This window comes from Camelina sativa, chromosome 13, assembly GCF_030686135.1.
Source record: "Camelina sativa cultivar CO46 ecotype springtype chromosome 13, ASM3068613v1".
NCBI lineage: Eukaryota > Viridiplantae > Streptophyta > Magnoliopsida > Brassicales > Brassicaceae > Camelina > Camelina sativa.
The window spans coordinates 2,088,522-2,106,842 of record NC_141892.1 but is presented as its reverse complement, the minus strand read 5'-3'; the positions used below and the strand labels follow the sequence as shown (position 1 = coordinate 2,106,842).

Sequence of the window (18,321 nt, the reverse complement as noted above, 5' to 3'; positions counted from 1 at the left end):
ACTTGTCAAAGCTAAGTGTTAGTTGCAAGTTTGTTATAATGACTTAAGAAGGGGGATCTTCGAAATTTAACATTGGTTGTAATTTCAATTTGCATAGGATTCCAAGGTTCCTGCTCCTGAGGAGATGCAACTTTTATGTGCTCTTTAATCTTAAGAACTACCCAAGAAACATAATCATCTCATAGATTGCAACTCATCCACATCATAATACTATTCAAGGTTTTACATTGCCAATACTTTTGTATCATTCATTACTACTGCTCCTACCAAAACCTATTGCAACGTAAACCTATGATGACCTGAAAAAACCTCAGTTATAAGTGAAACATCATTTTGACTTACTCTGGGTTTTTATTTTTTTGGTCAGAACGCTAACTTAGGATCCACAACTCCTGAACCATTGCCTTCACCAGTCATAAGCTGTCCGGGGTCCTGAGAGAGACATAGAGTTTTCATTACAAGTTGCTTCATTATAAGTGTGACTATAGATTGGGAAAGCTTAACTTATATACCTCCATTCCCCATTTGATGTAATCTGGAGACTCGCAGGCCTTATATTCATCTACCAAACTCGCAATTATGTCCCTTGATTCATCAAACTCTGAAAGATCATTGTCCTGTCCATATCAACATGTAGATTCTCATGATTTCAACATTTAACTGTCAAACCTCATGGAGGATGGGTTGCATTAAACATCAGCTGGACAAAGGCAAAATGTATTTGAGCAGTCAACTTACAGCAAACATGGGAAACTTTCGGTAATTGTCAAGAAAAGCTTGCTTCTTCCTCAACTTGTCATATTGACTCAAACATCTGCTGAAAAGGTGCCTGATACTAGTGTGGCTCGCTAACATAAGACCACTGACCTGAAATATCAAAAAACCAACCACCAAAGTTAAGAGACTTCGTTGTATCTTCCAAAGCAGGATCCAACAGCACGAGACATCAATTGTAAGGAGTACCAACTCTCAGCATCACAGACATATATAATAAATATAGAGTGATATAAGCTTACCCTATGGGCAGTTTGAACATATGGGGACTTCTTGGAAAGAGCAACCTGTAGAGAGCAAGATATGGAAAAAAGTGTGATGCAAATCCATGATAACGCCAAAAGCAATAACTAATTTTCAGGCGCAATTCGGTTAGAACCTGTATGCTTGCAGGTCCCCAGTCAATGAAATTAACAAGCTTTCTTTCTCGTATCCTCTGCAAACTCTCATGCACCTAATATCAAGTAGTGAGACAACAGAGCAGATCACATCAACCAGAAAGAATTGACTAGTTCATCCTCAATTTGCCGAACAAAAATCTGCTACATAAACTTTACCTGAGTGGGATCGACTTCTCCTTGAATTATATTCAATATTGATATGTACTTTGCCTGGCTAGCTTCTTTGTTTCTAGCATAAGACGAAACCATAGTATTCTTTGTCTGCAAATACAATCATGATAGATGAACATCTGAAACAATTTTCGGAAAAAAAAGATTGGAGAAAGCAAATGGCTCACCTGTAGAAGTCTTCTCATAACATCCAGCACAGTGGTTTTACGAATGACATTGGCCTACCAAGAATAATTCACATCAGAGGGTATGAAATCAATTAAAAAAAAAAACCAAACACAACATTTGGAAGACATGTTCAAGATACCACAACAGCGTCCCATAAAAATATTTTGTGATTTGATGGTAGATATCTAACCTGGCGCTCAACAGTCAATGGTGTATATCCTGTCATAAGGAAGTGACACCTTGGTGTCGGGATCAAAGATGCAAGCAATCCAACCAAGTCATTATTCATGTATCCTGGATAACGCAGCGTTGTTGTGCTAGCAGACATCACAGTTGACACCAAAGAATTCGTTTGAGCAAACGTAGGATTCGTCAGATGTAGACGCTCCACAGCAATTCTATTCAGCGCAGTATTGTCGAGGACAACAACACAATCAGCATTTAAGGTAAGCCGCTTCAGGGTCAAGAGTGAGTTGTACGGCTGGACAACAACGTCACTCGTTTCCATCTGATTTGGAAATACACTGTATGTCTGAACCAACTTCTTGCTATAACGATCATTCAAAGTCTCCAATAAGTAAGATCCCATACCTTCATATGAAAAAAGATAAGACTCATTCAAGAGAGTAAACGTATTGCACAAAATAGAAATCATGTAAGAAGGTGTATTAAGCTAACTTAAGATAGGGAATGATTAAAAACCTGAGCCAGTGCCTCCAGCAATAGAGTGGCAAAGAACAAAACCCTCAAGACTGTCACTACCATCAGCTTCACGATCAATCATGTCCATGATCTCTTCTTCAACACCTTTCCCTTGGTGATAACCACTGGCCCAGTTGTTACCAGCACCACCACCATGGTCGGAAAGGAAGATATTCTCATGATTATAAAGGTTGCGGTAATCCCCATTCTGAATGCCATTGATAACTCTAGGCTCCAAATCAATGAGCAGCGCTCGTGGGATATAGTGCTGGTCATCCGCTTGGTAAAAAAACACATCTTTTCTATCACCTCCCTACACACCAATTTCAAATTAACACAATTCATTATGTGATACAACAAACGAAAGTCAAAATCAAATCGATTATTAGATAAAATTTGACTGAGAAACGATTTCGAAGCAATCAGAGGAAGACCTGAGTAGCGAAGTCCTCGAGGATACCATCTTTACTGATGCCGTGCTCAAGGCAAAGCTGTTTCCAAAACTCCATACCGATCTGGTTCCCACATTGTCCCACCTGAAGCGTAATAATCTCCCTCGGCATCTTTCACTCTGTTCTCTTATGGTTCAGAAACTTGTTGGGTTAAAAAAATAAAACCCTACTAGGGTTTCGAGTCTGGTGAAGAAGATGATGGTGAAAATCAAAACGATTGAATTAGCACACTCTCTATCTCTCACTCACGGGCATAGATTAGGCCACACTCTCAGCTTTACTCATCAATGACAAACCCAGAAATCAATCAGAAGTTTGGGAATTTTTTTAGTTGAATTCAAAAACACAACACACTGAAGAAAAAGGAAAAAAGAAAAAAAAAAAAACTAAATTAAACTGGGCCAATTCGAATGAAATTGGGCCAGGCCCATTAAAACAGAGACCAAATACAAAAGTATACTACTACTACTAGTCTTTAGGCTTTAACTACTCTTTTATTCTTTTCTCTCTCTCTCTCTCTCTGTGTCCGTGCGCATCGGATTTTGGAAACCATTGATGCAGACCTCAATCCATCTCTAACACCACTGATCTATCTTACAGTCTTTCCCACATTTTGATTCTTGCTTTACGGTCTATCTATGGCCGCCGAGTCTTCTAACCCTCGAACCGTCGAAGAGATCTTTAAGGATTTTAGCGGTCGTCGTTCCGGTATTCTTCGAGCTCTTTCCGGAGGTAGAGTCGACGCAAAAACCTCTTTTTCTCTATGTTTCTTACTAAAGTTGTTGGCTTTTTTCTAAATTACGTTTTGTTGTTGTTGGCTGTGTTTTTTTGTTTACTAGATGTTGACAAGTTCTACTCTTTATGCGATCCGGGTAAGTGAGCTCTTTTCACCGTTATTTTCGGATCTGTGTTTGTTTTTACCATTGATAAGCTTCAGAAGAAGAAAAAAGATGCCCTTTTTGAGAAATTTGTTCCTTTTTTTGGTTTTTTGGGGGTCTTATAGAGATGGAGAATCTGTGTTTGTATGGACACCCGAATGGGACATGGGAAGTGAATCTTCCAGCTGAGGAAGTGCCTCCGGAGCTACCTGAGCCAGCTCTTGGAATCAATTTCGCAAGAGATGGTATGCAGCGTAAAGATTGGCTCTCTTTAGTTGCTGTCCACAGTGATTGTTGGTTACTCTCTGTTTCTTCTTACTTCGGCGCTCGCCTTAATCGCAATGAGAGGTACGTTTTGCATTCTTTGTTTCTCCCTTCTTCATAGAATGTGGCAGATAGTTCTACTGTGCTACTTAGAATGTGGTGTTAATGTGTTAATGATGATAACAATTGGACAGTCTCATGAGCTTGTGTCATCACTATATGTTGTTTCCTGATTCTTTCTTTCACTCTAGCTCTACTTGTCAATAAGCTTCTTTCCTTCTTAGGTTAAGTTTACATACCATTTTTCAAAAATCCTTGTCTCGTGAACTTGTGCTTCATTTGGATACATTCTATGGTTAAGTTTGGTCCCTTTTTATCGATACATGTATGTTTTCTCTGAGCTGACATCTTTGTTTTCACTATCTTATTACTTATCCTAAAAGCATTATTTGCTTTATGGTTCTGTAGGAGCCTGTGGTGTAGCATCCCATTCAATGTAAATCAACAGTTGTAAACAATAATGGGTCTATGAGCTTATGTTGTATGTTCTGTTTTCAATTTGCAGGAAACGTCTATTTAGTTTGATCAACGATCTCCCAACTCTCTTTGAAGTAGTGACTGGTAGGAAGCCCACCAAAGATAATAAACCAAGCATGGATCTCGGAAGCAAATCCAGAAACGGCGTTAAGGTATCAATTTGAACTCTCTATTAATCTTTACCACTCAAAGACAGATAAGGGTTTGTCAATCTTCTTCCATTTGAACAAAATTATTAAGTTTCGATGTTATTGAATTGTTGCAGAGATCAATTGAAGGTCAGACAAAGAGCACACCGAAATTGATGGAAGAGAGCTATGAAGATGAAGACGACGAGCATGGAGATACACTCTGTGGAAGTTGTGGAGGAAACTACACAAACGACGAGTTCTGGATATGCTGTGATGTGTGTGAACGTTGGTACCATGGGAAGTGTGTGAAGATAACACCAGCCAAAGCAGATAACATCAAGCAATACAAATGCCCATCTTGCTGCACTAAGAAAGGAAGACAGTGAGAGAGTGTGAGTCATCTTTTCATTCATATATCATCCTTTCTTTTATTTCTAGTTTTAAATTACTGCAAAACATCCTTCTGTTAATTTATGAATACGAAACTATTATTTTGTGTTAGATTCTCAAAGGGCGTTATAAAATTAGTAGTGAAAGAGGGAGGTAGTCAAAGAGACATTAGCTGGTTAGAAAGCTTCCTCATCTTTTGATCAAATATGCCATGTGTTTTGTATATGTAGTGTGACTCTGTTTTCATCGTTTATGTGTGTAATCTCTTTTAGGCTATATAAAAAACAATCTTATATGTATGATTGATCATCATAATCTCATGGGTAATTTTAACTAAGTGGTTGTACTGAAAAAATAATTAGTGGTGTTATGTACATTGGAAATATTTTGATGTCACAGAACCAAAATAATGATAAATTACCCACATGTTTTTGGAATATATTGAATATATTTCCTCAAATTTACACACTCTTTGACAGAGAATATTATTATGTAAAAATTCTAGAAATTATAATTAAGTTTAGTAACCTTTACAAAACTCGATCCAGGAGAGTGATTGAGCCATTTGTTGAATATTCCATCACTAAATCTCTGTCCACGTAGTCTCTCTAGTCCCTACTGCCATTTTTAGTTATTTTAATTTTATGACATACAAAATTAATCTGAATTTTAGTTAAAAGAATAAAAAAAAAATCAAATTATATAATAGAAGGGATATACTAAAATAAAATCAAACTGAACGTAGGGTAATGTTTTTCTGTATAATTTGAATTATTCAATACATTGAAATATTGAATTGAAGCCACCGTCGATAGTGTGAATGAAAATGCAACAAGTTGCATTTTCTTAAATATATATTTCGTATCCAACCTATATTATTTATATGTAATCACAATTGACCCAACTGATAGACACTCTGGGCCAAACCACCACTCGAAAGCGCACATGCTAGTTATTGTAATTTAATACTGTTTATAATCTTATACTTATATATAAATGTATGTAATATATATATAGACTATATAGTATGTGTAGTGCAAACGTTTGACATATTTGTATGTAATGATTGATCCAAAGAAAACCAATACGGGAATGAGAGGCTCACAATATAATAGATAGAGGTGTGGATATGGTGTTACAAATATCATCCACATGGGGTAATTAGGAGGCTAGCCAATTTTTGTGTACTAGCATACTCATATCATATTAGTCGATGTTTGTCTGTTTTAGAGTTTAGCTCTTTTAAAAATTTATTACATCCGTTGTGGAGCAATTCTTTTTTTGTATTACCAACAGATTCATATAATATTTGTGTGTGTTTGTTGTCAGATTTATTTGCTTCTAATCATTTTTTTTCCGATTCGAGTTCGGGATTCGGTAAACATATATCAATTCCAACAATCTGTTAGGTCAAAATAATCACAAGACTTTACTAAAATTAAAGTACCTTTCAGTGATATTCCATATTGCATAGTATATAATATCATGTGACGTTTGAAGTTCAACAATTATACATTTTGTGACAATCTTTGTAGTTGAATTAGTTAATTAAGCACCGTTCAATGATATTATCTGTGACGTTTAGAGTTCAACAATTATACATTTCTATTATAGTTATATAAACTAGCTGTACCATGATCACTATCAACTTTACCACGTTTTTTTCAAACATGACGACGTACGCATTAATTAAGAAATGAAATGTGTGCAAATGATATTGATAGACGTTAAATTCTGAGATTTAATACAATATATACTATGTGACAAAAAAATTGAGTACTATACAAACCAATAGTAATAGATACTACTATCATTTGAAACATAAACAATATATATAAGAAAATACTATTGTATAAAAGAATCTCTGAACGTAATCCAGTAAATTAGTTATTTGCTTGAAGATAAAATCATCGATCCTTTGAAAATTCAAAATATAAATGATGATTGTACACATATACAAGTCAGATGTAATATCCTGAAATTACAAAACATTAATTGTTTTCTTTATGGGGAAGAAAGAAAAATTTAAACAATCAACGAGGCCGAGGAGAAATATGAGATTCAACATGGGATTTGCCTTGTGGACCTTGAGTTCTGATAAAGAGTCTATATTGATCAAAGGTCATAGGAGGATATAAAGGAGGATTATGAGCGGATACAAGTTCTTGTAACGGTTGGATCGGAATATCGCTTTTAGGGTTGTAGAAGAAAGCAAGTGAAACTCTCTCTTTGTTCGAGTTCACGATCACTCTATGCTCCACACTCTTGTATGTTGCGTTGCTTAGTATCTGCGTTTTTATCATATCAACAACATGTAAATTGTTTGATTCTAAGGAAAAATTTAGACAACACAATATCAAGTTTCTAAGAAGTTAGAAAATTAACATTAATTATATATATATACGATTTTGTATAAAGAAGACTTTCTAAAATTATGTTGTTTTCACAAAATTTCTGTGCAAATATACACATGTGGTGTTTGTTTTAAAAATCGTGTTATGTACGTATAAATAAATATTTCTTATCTTGCAACATGGGCAAACAGCCAAACACAAACATGTGCGTAATGAAGGATTTGCTGTACTATTTGTTTCGTAATAAAATATAGAGACAGCCACTTACGATTGTCTCAAAAAAAAGAAAAAAAAATCCTAATTACTTTCTTATAAAGTTATAATATTGCCGATATATATATATATATAAATTGTCCATAAAAACCGGTTGACAGAAAAGATCTAAAAGGACGTAATTTCAGTTGTCGGAATAATGAGTTAATAATTACATTTTTTAAAAATTGTTGAAAAATCAAAAAGGTGATAGAAATTGGCACCACCAAGTGGTAGCTGTTTATCATACTTGCGTTTAAAAACATGTGTAAAACGTGCGACTTTTAGCTTACATCTTATTCATTCGTTTTCAAATAACAACTTTCGCATTTGTCCTTTTCTTTATAGACAATTTTTTTCTGACACAAGATAACGATTAAGTATTTATAAATTTTTATGAGAGGATGTATCTAGTAAATTATTTGTGACATATACTTAATTACTTTAATTTGTTTTTTTTTTTAATTTTATAGATTATGAGCAACATGGAAAAGAATAACCAAAAACGGCAATTAATTAAATAATTTACCTGAATTTGATCACCAATATTGACGATGAAAGCATGGGGATGAGGCTTGACGGTGATCCACGTGTCATTTTTACGAACCTGAAGACCGAAGACTTGATCGTCCGGTAAGAGAATGGTCATACCGCCAGGATCGGAGTGAGGGGAGAGACCAAGAGCCAGCTCCGGTCGAGGGCACTTTGGGTAATAATTAACCCTCAAGCATGCCCCAATGTTTTCACCTCCAAATGCATCTTGGAACTTGTCATCTTTTAATCCCAAGTTTGTCGATAACACCCTCATGATTCTCCCGCTTAGATTCACAAGTTCTTTCCCGTACTCACCGATCACTTCTCTATTTTTTTTTGCGTAAAATAAAAGAAATAAAAATTAAGTTATCTCCCCAAGATTGTATTTTACTATATCCTAACGTTAAAAAATCAAAAAGAGCAACACTTGCTTTCTGGAAAAAAACAGTATTCTCACTCACACTCACCACGAACTTAAAATATCAAAACTATTAAAAAGGATAAGTTTTCCTATATTGTACCACTTGTCCGTATAGTTTAAAGATTAAAAAAATATATACAGTACTTGTTTCTAGTAATATAAATCGATCTTTCTACTCACACTCCCCCAAAAAAATAAAGTACTCATCACTAAAACTCATTTAAAAAAAATAATAGAGAAAGAAAAAATGATTAAAGAAGAGAGGAGGAACCTTATGGTGGGAGGAAAAGAAGGCCACTTGTTGAAGTCTTTCAAATGATGAGGAAGAAGATGAAGAAAGTAATAATCACTCCAATCAAGACTTGCTCCTTTCGTAACACCTAATCTACTTCCATACCCTTCATAGGTTCTTGGTGAGTTCGAGTAAGTCTCTTTTGCATTGACCGGCATATGGAAAAACTCTCTCCAGTTCTCTCTAGCCGCGTCCATCAGCTCCGGTTTGACCCCGTGGTTCACCACTTGGAAAAACCCCCACTCACGGCAAGCCTCCGATATATGAGCCATGATGACGTCATCGGACGACCCTTCTTCCGAGAAAAGCCCTTCAAGGTCTATGATTGGGATGTTGGTCGCGGCGGGAGCGTCTTCGGTCGTGTTGGGGCGTAGAGACGCCGGTTTGATGTAGCGGTCGGGGAGAAAGGAGAGGTTGCTCTCGGCTAGGGACTGGACTCGGACGATTGGCTCAGGCCACTCATCCATCGATCCTTTCTTGTTCTTGGTCATGTCCATGTTCATCTTCTTTGTTTCGATTTATCCTTCTTGTTCATGCGAGACGTTTTAGATAGAAAAGAAGAGGCTTGTGAGAAATAATAATTTTTTTGATTGAAGTAAGGAATTTAAAAGAATGGTAAAATGGTGGTGGAGGAGAATCTAGAAATCGGCTAGAGAGACGATGAAAGCAACGTCTTTGTTTATTAATGAAACGTGTGTGAAAAAAGTATTGTTATACTTTTTTTTTTCTTAAATATATTTCTCTCTTGGGATATAGAAGAAGGACAAAATAATATATTGGATCGACATGTGAAACTAAGCATTACTTTGAGTTTGAGGCAATCTTTGGTGTGATAGGCTTTTAACTATTTTAATGACAAAATGTCGACAAAGTTTAAGACTAAAAATATACTAGCTAGTCTTCTAAGATAGTACTAAATAATCTTGCTAAATAAATGACACGTTTCGACTTATGGACAATAGAACTTATATGTGGCGGATGTAGGAAAATTGTTTGATGAGTTCAAAATGGATTCAAACTCACAATTGGTTAGGTTTAAACTGATATCTATTTTAAAATTTGGTGTAAATTAGAACAATTTTAAATTTGATTGGTTTCAATTGCACCATATACAGTAAAACCTCTATAAATTAATAATATTGGGACTATGAAATTCTATTAATTTATAAAGATTTTAATTTCTTGATAAATTAATAATTATTAATTTATAAAGAGACTTTCCTAATTTAATAAAAAAAATTCAAAAATAAGATTTAATCATTATAATTATTAGTTTTATAAAATCATTTAAAATGAAAATAACAATTATCATGTTTTGAAGATAGTACTCAAAGATTTTTATATAGTAAAAATATAAAAAATGAACTCTAATAAAAGTTAATGTGTATATATACACATATATTTAGATAACTTTATGTAATTATTAATTTATATTATTGATGGGACCATATATTTACAAAGGATTTTCAAAAAAAAATTTATTTTATTATATTATTGAATTATGTCCAAAATTACACTAATCCCAACTTGGGACCAAATAAATTTATTAATTTATAGAGATTATTAATTTATCGAGTATTAATTTATAGAGGTTCTACTGTATAGCAGTCTATGTGCCACCGTTTAGTGTAAGAGATGAATGTTATTTTATATGAATAAAAATTATATATGTTATATATAAAGAGATGGATGAGAAACTGACAATCTATTTGGTGACGCTATAGAAAATAGCCTGACAGGCAAGACTTGTAAGAATATTATTCAAGATTATGTGAGTTTTATGAAACTTTTCAAATACTTCATTGTATTTTTTTTTTTTTTTTGATATATAATCTATTCAACCCATCTAAAAAAATTAAAGCTCGAATTCAATTCTTGACTTTAAAAACTTGTACATAAAGTTACAACCTTTTAATCAATTTCCAATCAACCCAGCTGTTAAGATAGTAATGAGACCGTTGTCTAAATTTAATATACTTTTTAAAATTTAATTAATTCGTAATAAGGACATGTTTAAATTGAATGTAGAATTGCATCAAGTGTAGCTTTGATGAAAGTTTAAATCGAATGTAGAAATGCAGCTTTGATGAAGGTTTCTAGAAATCGGATAAAATACAAACACACATGAATCCTGTGTAAGAAAAGTAATCAAAATCCAATTAACAAGAGGATACGATCAGTTCAACCAGTAACGGCTTCGGTCGACATGCCCATATATAGCTTATTAAGCTTGTTTTTAATATACCATCACAAAATTAGTCAACGCCTTTGGATAATTGAATCGAGACGCATAGCTAGAAAAAGTAAACAATGTTTTTGTTTGTTTTGCTTTAATCTTTATACTATAAAGAAACGAATAGCCAAACCAAGAAAAAAAAAAAAGGACTTTAAAATAAATACTGATAGAGTAGCACGTGGGCTAATTAATCAAAACGTAACATGGCGTCGTCAATGACGTAATGCTTTCTAAATAGAAAACGTTGAATATAAACTTTTCTAGAATTATTTTACCCATAAGACAGATTTAGGAGAATCTTATCGACATTACCAAATTGACAATAATGGACAATGGAGTTTAATCCTGCCTAGAAACCTATTTTTTTTTAATTCTTGCGAATAAAAAATAATAATTTAAAATGTTTCATATTATTATTGCTTTTCCAAGTTTTTTTTTTAATCAAAGTCTTCCCGATTGTGGTATTTCTAACATGTTTTGTCTGGCTGCAATGCTTTCGTTATATAGTTGACTATAAACAACTATATACTCGACTGTGGATGTTAAATCTACATCAAACTCAGTATCAATGTTATTCATTTAGATAACTACTATATATATATATATATTTAAGTTGTAACAAGAATAATTGTTCGTATTTATATCAAACTATATTTGTCTAGAAGAGTTTGTAATTATTATGTTCATACATTTTTATCATCAAGTTTAAGTTTTTTTTTTTGGCTAAAAGATCTTCAATTTAAAACTTGATAACGCATAGCATCATCAAAATTAAGTTATGTTCTGTTGATCATGATACTGTATTACTGTGGATGATGATGATATGCGTTATAGTCTTATAGATCACATAATTTTGATAGTGAAGGTGAGAACACATCTCTCTCTCTCTCTGCATTCTACTGCAATTCCAATGTAACAGTCTAACCGCCAAACTCGTTTAGCCTCCGCATTCGACATGTGGGGCCTTTCTTTTGAGGGGACAACTGATCAACTAGTTCAGCAACCAAAAAAAAAGATTTTTTTTTTTACTATTTATGGACCTCTTGTTTTGTGTGTCTGTGTGTGTGTGTGTTTTTTTTTTCCTTCTACTGATTGGTACGGCTAGTGTAAATTGATCGCTTCTATTTATGTTAGTCAGCCATTTTAATTACAGTTAACACGATTAATTTATGAAAGTTTTCTCATGAGAAGTCTGGAACTCCTTATCTACTTTATTGATCATATATTTAAACTTTCTCCATATATATATACATCATTGATCATCCTATACAATACATCTAAACGTTACACTTAAATAGGCAATTGAGCCATTTTTTGTAAATGCAATATGTTTAGCACACGGCAGTGTTTGTTTGACAATCAAGATTATCGGCTGGAGTGATTATAGTTTTATAAAAAGATATCGTTTTGAGTTCGTTTTATTTAGATATTAAAAACCAATTATGAAGTCTGAGTACACTCGCACACACCTTGGTGCGACCGAATGTTCCAATTGCATCAAAGTACGTTTTCTAAGTGATGAAAATAGTTGAAGCGCATGAAACGGCATCCACTAAACAAGTAGTTATTGGAATTACGCCTCTCCATGTTTGGCAAGTGATCATACTTGATATGATTACACATGTGTCTGTCTACATCTACCAATACGCTGCGCCCATAATATCATTAACAGTTACGAATTGTGGTGGATAAAATCCAGTCCGTACATTCTGCACACAGATATGTTGTCCCATCGAACAAGTTTTTCTATACATTAGAGACAAAATTATTGTTTTTATTTTATTTTTCAGTGGTAGAGTAACTAGAAAATTCTCTAGAAATGTACAAATGGTAGTCTCCCATTACCCCCCTAACATAGTTGCTACTTGCTACTTTAAAAATAATAGTAAATTATCTTCTACTTAATCTGTATGCATGATTGATTTATCATAACATGATATATTGTTATGATCCAATCATGTGTAATTAAGGACAAAACCGCTGAAGCTAAGCTAAAAAGCATTATATACATATATATTAAAATAACTGATGAATCAAAATAAAATAAAAACTGACGAAGGAGATCGAAGACAGAAAGAGTTGTTATTTGTTTTTGGTCAAAAGATAGATAAAAGAGCTTTTTTCGCCTGAAAAAGGAGAAAGTTAAAAGAGATGAGTATGAGCCTAAAAAAGGATAGTTAAAGAGATGAGTTTGCGCCTAACAAAGACGAACGAATGAAAAAATTAATTAGGGACTTTCTGATTTTTAGCTGTTTTGAATAAATCCATTAGGCGACAAAAAAAAAAGAATAAATCCATTAAATTTGCATTTTTTAAAAAAAGTTTTTAAGGAAAAACGAATAGTTTGGTAAGTTATAGACAAAATCACATTTTGCACGTGTTTTTTTTAGAGAGAGGGGGCTCACTTTGATGGATGAACGGAACCGCCGTGTTACAAAAGATGTCGGCAAATGTTGTCTTGGCATAGAGTCTCAATCTCATCACGTGGCCTTTGGTTGGAATAACAACGCGTTCACACTTCGCTTGCTTGAGATATTATTTTTGTACTTTTCCCAACTTGCAAAATTCGCTGGTTAAATAAAACAGTAGTTAATTAGCATTCACCATTTTTCTTCGCATAACTTAATCCAAGAATTGGATTATCTAACAAATAACTTTTATAATCTGGATATCTACTCTTAACTGATCATTTCTTGGCCTCATTTGAAATAAAATTTATCATCTATGTTCGAGATGATAAAAATTTATAAATTTTGGTATCTACGGTTTTTCCAATATATATATATATATATTAGTCGTTGTTGTTAGAAGTTTATGAGACTCGGATATAAATTCAGACACCAAGATAGTGTCTTTCTAACCAACTGTCAATTAATACATAGAAGATTCGTGAGAATTTGAATATGATAAAACCAAACATCATAGTATTGTTTCTTCTTTTTAGCCAACTTGTGTCAATTAATGTATAGTAAACTTGAATAAATGATTAAGAAAAAAAAAACATCATGAATTTTCAACGTTTGATTGATACATACATACACTTTTGTGATCTAAGTAAGACTTACAAATATTAAAAATTATTATATCAAACTTAAATATGATTTATTTCACCAATTATTCTAAGTTGAAATTATTGATTAAACGCAAATAAAATAAAAATTAAGTGATCCAAGGTACGATTGGTTCGACCCGTTAATCGAGTGAACCCGAGAAGCAAACTGGTTTATTCGGTTTCACAAAAAAACCAGACCGGAAATCCAATAGTTCGGTTTAGTTACACCTAACAAAAAAAAAGTTTGGTAGATTCCGTTTTTTTTTTTTTTTTTCCGCCATTCTCTCTGGTCTTCTTCAGCTACGACCGCCGTCTCCGTTGAACCTCCTCTTCTCATTTCATTCATCGACGGGAGAAAAATCCCATACCTTCTAAGATTTCGCTACAGTGGAACTAAGATGTCAATAGGTATTCTTTTTTTCTGGTGATGAGCTCGTTGGAGGAAAAATGCAGATAACTTGTTCGATGTATTTACTCAAAGAGCTTAATTCTGTTTTCTACTAGTGATATTAATCTAACTGCTATCAACCTGATTTAGTGATGATCCATTTTCTATTATATTTTTATTACTTGCCATCTTCGTTTACTTAGAGGGTTCTTGATTCTATAATTCTGTTGTAAAATCAGAGCTTTATGTTATTCTGTTACATAGTTAAGCTTTGTTCGTTTGAAAAAAAAAAAAAAAAAAGTTAAGCTTTGTTCTTAGAGCTGTTGATGAGACAAGCTTTATTATTTTCCTCAGGAACATTAACAGATCCTCGCGTCCATCCTAGAGTTCTCAATTTCTCCAGAACCTACAAATCCGGTTACTTTTTCAATTTTCACTAGACCTTGTGTGTGTCTTTTCTTGTTTTTCCGGTAAATTACTGAAGCTTACCATCGATGTCTTGTTTCCTACTATATGTGCTCAGGGTTAAGCAATCAAATTGTGTCTTTTTCGAGAGTCGGGTATGCTCAGAATAGGAAGTTCAGCTGCAGTGTTTCTTCCAAGACAGAGGATGTAGCTCCTAGAGATGATGGTAGAGGAAAGGATGGACCTTTGGTTAAGATGTGCGGTATCACATCAGCCAGAGATGCTGCTATGGCAGTTGAGGCTGGTGCTGATTTCATCGGGATGATTATTTGGCCGAATTCAAAACGATCCATTACTCTTTCTGTTGCAAAGGATATCTCAAAAGTGGCCAGGGATGGTGGGGCCAAACCTGTTGGCGTTTTTGTTGATGATGATGAGAACACGATACTTAGAGCAGCTGATGCCTCAGACCTTGAGCTTGTTCAGGTTGTCTACATTCTTTTCATTTTCGGTTTTTGCCCTCAACAAGATGGTTTTCTCAACTTTCTTAACTCTTGATAGTTATGGTTTCTTCCAGCTTCATGGTAATGGTTCGCGTGCTGCATTCTCGGGATTAGTACGTAAAAGGAGAGTCATATATGTCCTTAATGCAAATGAGGATGGAAAGCTATTGAACGAAGTTCCTGAAGAGGATTGTCATCTCGCTGACTGGATTCTTGTGGATAGTGCAACGGGTGGGAGGTACGTGCCTAAAACAACTTTTTCAGTTTCTCTGCATTGTCTCATTGTAATTTACTCCTTAGATGAACAATCGAGTACATGAAACCGTTTGTCTTTCACAAAATGATTGAATTATCAAGAGTGTGATAGGTTCAGGCATTTTCTGTAAGATACTGATACTCAGGTCCAACATCGATATACCAAAATTTGTTAACCTGATGACCATAGTGTCGTGTTAGGTTGGTTAGGTGGTTCCAAAGGTTATGCTTAGAGGGTACCTGCCTCCTTCACTAGATCAGCTAAAGCACGAGTGACTTAATAACAACATCTTTCTTTTGTATACGGCCATATTTATTACGACAATTTGCTGCAGTGGTAAAGGATTTAACTGGGCTCAGTTCAAGTTACCCTCCATCAGAAGCAGAAATGGGTGGCTCTTAGCTGGGGGAATCAATCCAACAAACGTTTCAGCAGCTCTTTCTATCCTTCAACCTGATGGAATTGATGTTAGCAGCGGTATCTGCGGTACAGACGGTATCCAGAAGGATAAGTCTAAGATAAGTTCCTTCATAACTGCAGTTCGCTCTGTACAGTACTAATGGCTAGCAATAAAGGCCAAGGTGATTTATCTTGTAACTATAGTTTCGAGCACCAACTTGTTATTTCCATGCCACTAAGTTTTGAAATTTGAACTGTAACTGCCTAAGAAAAACAGTTCCCTTTCTTTCATCAGTAATAAGGTTTAATTTAAAGGTGTTGGTTTGGCTACCATAACAAAAGAGGGAAGTCGGCTCAGCCACAAACAACATAATGCTTTCTAATCTCGACCAAAACAAAAGGAACATAAAGAATGTGCCAAGATGATTTTTTTTAACTTGTCTGCCTAGTTCATTGCAGCATGTTGCGTTGTTATTAGTCCTTAACATGTGAGATAACAAAAATATTCTCTTATGATGTTATACATGCCAACTCTCGCATACATAGTCTCATAGAGATCCAAAACTCTAGTTTTGGCGAAAATCAATGTTCGGTACATTCTATGGATTTGTCGTCGAAAACAAAATAGACTGCCCACAGAGCGAGAAGAGCGATTCAACGATACTAGTGTTGAAGATAAGCTTGAAATAGCTTGAGTTAGAAGTTATCCTTATCTCACATTGTTATTTTAAATAAGGAATATTAAAGGGTCTCTATATATATATAAGGAGTTGTTGGGTTGTAACAACACTTGTGAGATTAGAGAGATTGAGAGTGCTTTTAGTTTTGAGAAGTTTCTAAGGCAATAAACGAGAGTTATTCGTTAATCTTTTGTGTTTGATTCAATAACTAGAAGTCTAGAACCGATCTAATCACACGAATTAGTAGAAATCGAAGAAATATACCGTATTGACAAGTACATGGATATTAGAGACAGGTACATAAAATTGACAATTCTTAACTTCGAAATATATTTTGATCAATTTCTAATATTGTTTATGTTTGTCATATGATTTATATATTTTATAAACCATGATTTATATTTCTTCATTCATTGCTTTTAGCAGAGTTTTTTTTTTAAATAAGCATAAAATACATAAAATTAGGTTTAGAACATATTTTTAGAGGAAATGATCGAATCGAATCAACCGGACACAAACCGCGAGTTTCAATGTTTAACAATTTTTACTTACGCACACTTCTATGTTTAAATCGGGTAATATGATACAGTAGCAACACTTACAATGTCGAACATACATACAATACATATTATTAGATTATGGTTCTAATTAATGGTGGCATTGTGTGAGGGGAATAGTTTGAGATAAAAATAAAATTATTCCCAAATTTTACCAGTTAACGATTGAAATTGTTAAACAAATGTATATGCATCCCATTCATTTTTGTTATAGATTAACAAAAAAGAGATAATTAAAAAAATAGTTGCATCCACTAAAATAGAGAGGAATAAAAATAACACATTATACATCGTCCTATTTTTTTGTTCTCTTACTCAATTTAAATGGCAATCATTTGATATATATATATACATGTATTGTTTAATAAACATATATTGTTCAATTTATATGGCAATCATTATATATATATTGTTTAATAAACATCACTAATACAAGATAAACCACCTAGGAATGATCTATTTACTTTTATTTAACTTCATTAGTTTTTAGGCCTAGATCTTAATTACTTATAAGTAAAATTTGAAATATACATGTTTTTTATCCTTTATCTTAATTAGATAAATCAATTAATTTGGAAAATCAAAATACAGTATTTAGTGACGAGTTTGTTTGTTTGTTAATCTAGTTGAAAAACTAACTTTCATGAACAAGTTTTGTTCCAAAAAAACATGAACAAAAAAAAAATTAAACAAGATGCCGATTATCACGTACAAACAATCTTAACAAGTGAGAGTCAAATTTTAAAGTGACATTTTAATATATTATGTTGCTAGTCTCTCCCTGACATCATCTCACAAATGAATTTGAAGGCTGATGCATCCTCAACAAAAACAAACGAGATCCAAGGTAATTTCTTCATTATCACACCTTTGACATCTAAACTTGACCTAGTCAAGTCTGAAATGGCCTCGAAGTCCGCTTTGTTTCATCATCAAAAAAGTCTTGATCGCTTTTATGCGTCCTCCACTAATAGATTTGATGCTTTGACTGGGACGTTGGATGATGTTAGGCTCCAATCCGGAGATGTAAAGACATTGGTGAAAGATGATATTGAGTATACAAAGATAATCAAATCGATTCAAAAGGACATGACTACAGGTTCCAGGTTTGATCACCTTTCAAA

At 33.7% G+C, this 18,321-nt stretch overlaps 4 protein-coding genes across 7 annotated transcripts; 2 read left to right on the top strand and 2 right to left on the bottom strand.

Moving 5' to 3' along the window:
* Positions 1 to 158: 158 nt before the first annotated feature.
* Positions 159 to 3,023, bottom strand: LOC104734567 (tubulin gamma-2 chain). Its single transcript, XM_010454168.3, has 10 exons — positions 2,651 to 3,023; positions 2,217 to 2,529; positions 1,705 to 2,105; positions 1,514 to 1,567; positions 1,332 to 1,436; positions 1,154 to 1,228; positions 1,017 to 1,061; positions 739 to 867; positions 513 to 617; positions 159 to 432 (listed from the first exon to the last, which is right to left on the bottom strand). Exons 1-10 carry the CDS (start codon positions 2,777 to 2,779, stop codon positions 364 to 366), a joined length of 1,425 nt encoding a protein of 474 aa, XP_010452470.1. The 5' UTR covers positions 2,780 to 3,023; the 3' UTR covers positions 159 to 363.
* A 122-nt stretch (positions 3,024 to 3,145) lies between these two features.
* LOC104734566 (PHD finger protein ALFIN-LIKE 1) lies at positions 3,146 to 5,205 on the top strand. Of its 2 annotated transcripts, XM_010454167.3 has the most exons (6): positions 3,146 to 3,400; positions 3,508 to 3,540; positions 3,672 to 3,894; positions 4,376 to 4,499; positions 4,613 to 4,870; positions 4,981 to 5,205. In XM_010454167.3, the coding sequence occupies exons 1-5, from the start codon at positions 3,307 to 3,309 to the stop codon at positions 4,862 to 4,864; spliced, it is 726 nt and encodes a 241-aa protein (XP_010452469.1). In that variant the 5' UTR covers positions 3,146 to 3,306; the 3' UTR covers positions 4,865 to 4,870; positions 4,981 to 5,205. The 2 variants fall into 2 exon arrangements, with proteins under 2 accessions (XP_010452469.1, XP_010452468.1); XM_010454166.3 differs by having other exon boundaries at positions 4,613 to 5,205.
* A 1,528-nt stretch (positions 5,206 to 6,733) lies between these two features.
* On the bottom strand, positions 6,734 to 9,576 carry LOC104734565 (jasmonate-induced oxygenase 2). Its single transcript, XM_010454165.2, has 3 exons — positions 8,701 to 9,576; positions 8,004 to 8,334; positions 6,734 to 7,156 (listed from the first exon to the last, which is right to left on the bottom strand). The coding sequence occupies exons 1-3, from the start codon at positions 9,222 to 9,224 to the stop codon at positions 6,902 to 6,904; spliced, it is 1,110 nt and encodes a 369-aa protein (XP_010452467.1). The 5' UTR covers positions 9,225 to 9,576; the 3' UTR covers positions 6,734 to 6,901.
* Positions 9,577 to 14,050: 4,474 nt separating this feature from the next.
* Positions 14,051 to 16,274, top strand: LOC104734564 (N-(5'-phosphoribosyl)anthranilate isomerase 1, chloroplastic). 3 transcript variants are annotated; one of them, XM_010454162.3, is made up of 5 exons: positions 14,051 to 14,417; positions 14,752 to 14,814; positions 14,921 to 15,288; positions 15,380 to 15,543; positions 15,896 to 16,274. In XM_010454162.3, exons 1-5 carry the CDS (start codon positions 14,408 to 14,410, stop codon positions 16,119 to 16,121), a joined length of 831 nt encoding a protein of 276 aa, XP_010452464.1. In that variant the 5' UTR covers positions 14,051 to 14,407; the 3' UTR covers positions 16,122 to 16,274. The 3 variants fall into 3 exon arrangements, with proteins under 3 accessions (XP_010452464.1, XP_010452465.1, XP_087337912.1); XM_010454163.3 differs by lacking the exon at positions 14,752 to 14,814 and having other exon boundaries at positions 14,252 to 14,417; XM_087481786.1 differs by lacking the exon at positions 14,051 to 14,417 and having other exon boundaries at positions 14,709 to 14,814.
* Positions 16,275 to 18,321: the final 2,047 nt, after the last annotated feature.

Bases quoted from the DNA above. Each gene is read 5' to 3' on its own strand.
- LOC104734567 (XM_010454168.3), bottom strand. From the start codon at position 2,779: ATGCCGAGGGAGATTATTACGCTTCAGGTGGGACAATGTGGGAACCAG. The intron at 1,437-1,513 runs GTGAGCCATTTG...TTGTATTTGCAG, and splicing joins TTATGAGAAGACTTCTACAG to ACAAAGAATACTATGGTTTC. The intron at 618-738 runs GTAAGTTGACTG...TGATATGGACAG, and splicing joins GAAAGTTTCCCATGTTTGCT to GACAATGATCTTTCAGAGTT.
- LOC104734566 (XM_010454167.3), top strand. From the start codon at position 3,307: ATGGCCGCCGAGTCTTCTAACCCTCGAACCGTCGAAGAGATCTTTAAG. The intron at 3,541-3,671 runs GTAAGTGAGCTC...GGGGTCTTATAG, and splicing joins CTACTCTTTATGCGATCCGG to AGATGGAGAATCTGTGTTTG. The intron at 3,895-4,375 runs GTACGTTTTGCA...TTCAATTTGCAG, and splicing joins CGCCTTAATCGCAATGAGAG to GAAACGTCTATTTAGTTTGA.
- LOC104734565 (XM_010454165.2), bottom strand. From the start codon at position 9,224: ATGAACATGGACATGACCAAGAACAAGAAAGGATCGATGGATGAGTGG. The intron at 8,335-8,700 runs GTTCCTCCTCTC...AAAAAAAAATAG, and splicing joins TCTTTTCCTCCCACCATAAG to AGAAGTGATCGGTGAGTACG. The intron at 7,157-8,003 runs GTAAATTATTTA...ATAAAAACGCAG, and splicing joins ATATTGGTGATCAAATTCAG to ATACTAAGCAACGCAACATA.
- LOC104734564 (XM_087481786.1), top strand. From the start codon at position 14,724: ATGAGACAAGCTTTATTATTTTCCTCAGGAACATTAACAGATCCTCGC. The intron at 14,815-14,920 runs GTTACTTTTTCA...ATATGTGCTCAG, and splicing joins CTCCAGAACCTACAAATCCG to GGTTAAGCAATCAAATTGTG. The intron at 15,289-15,379 runs GTTGTCTACATT...GGTTTCTTCCAG, and splicing joins CAGACCTTGAGCTTGTTCAG to CTTCATGGTAATGGTTCGCG.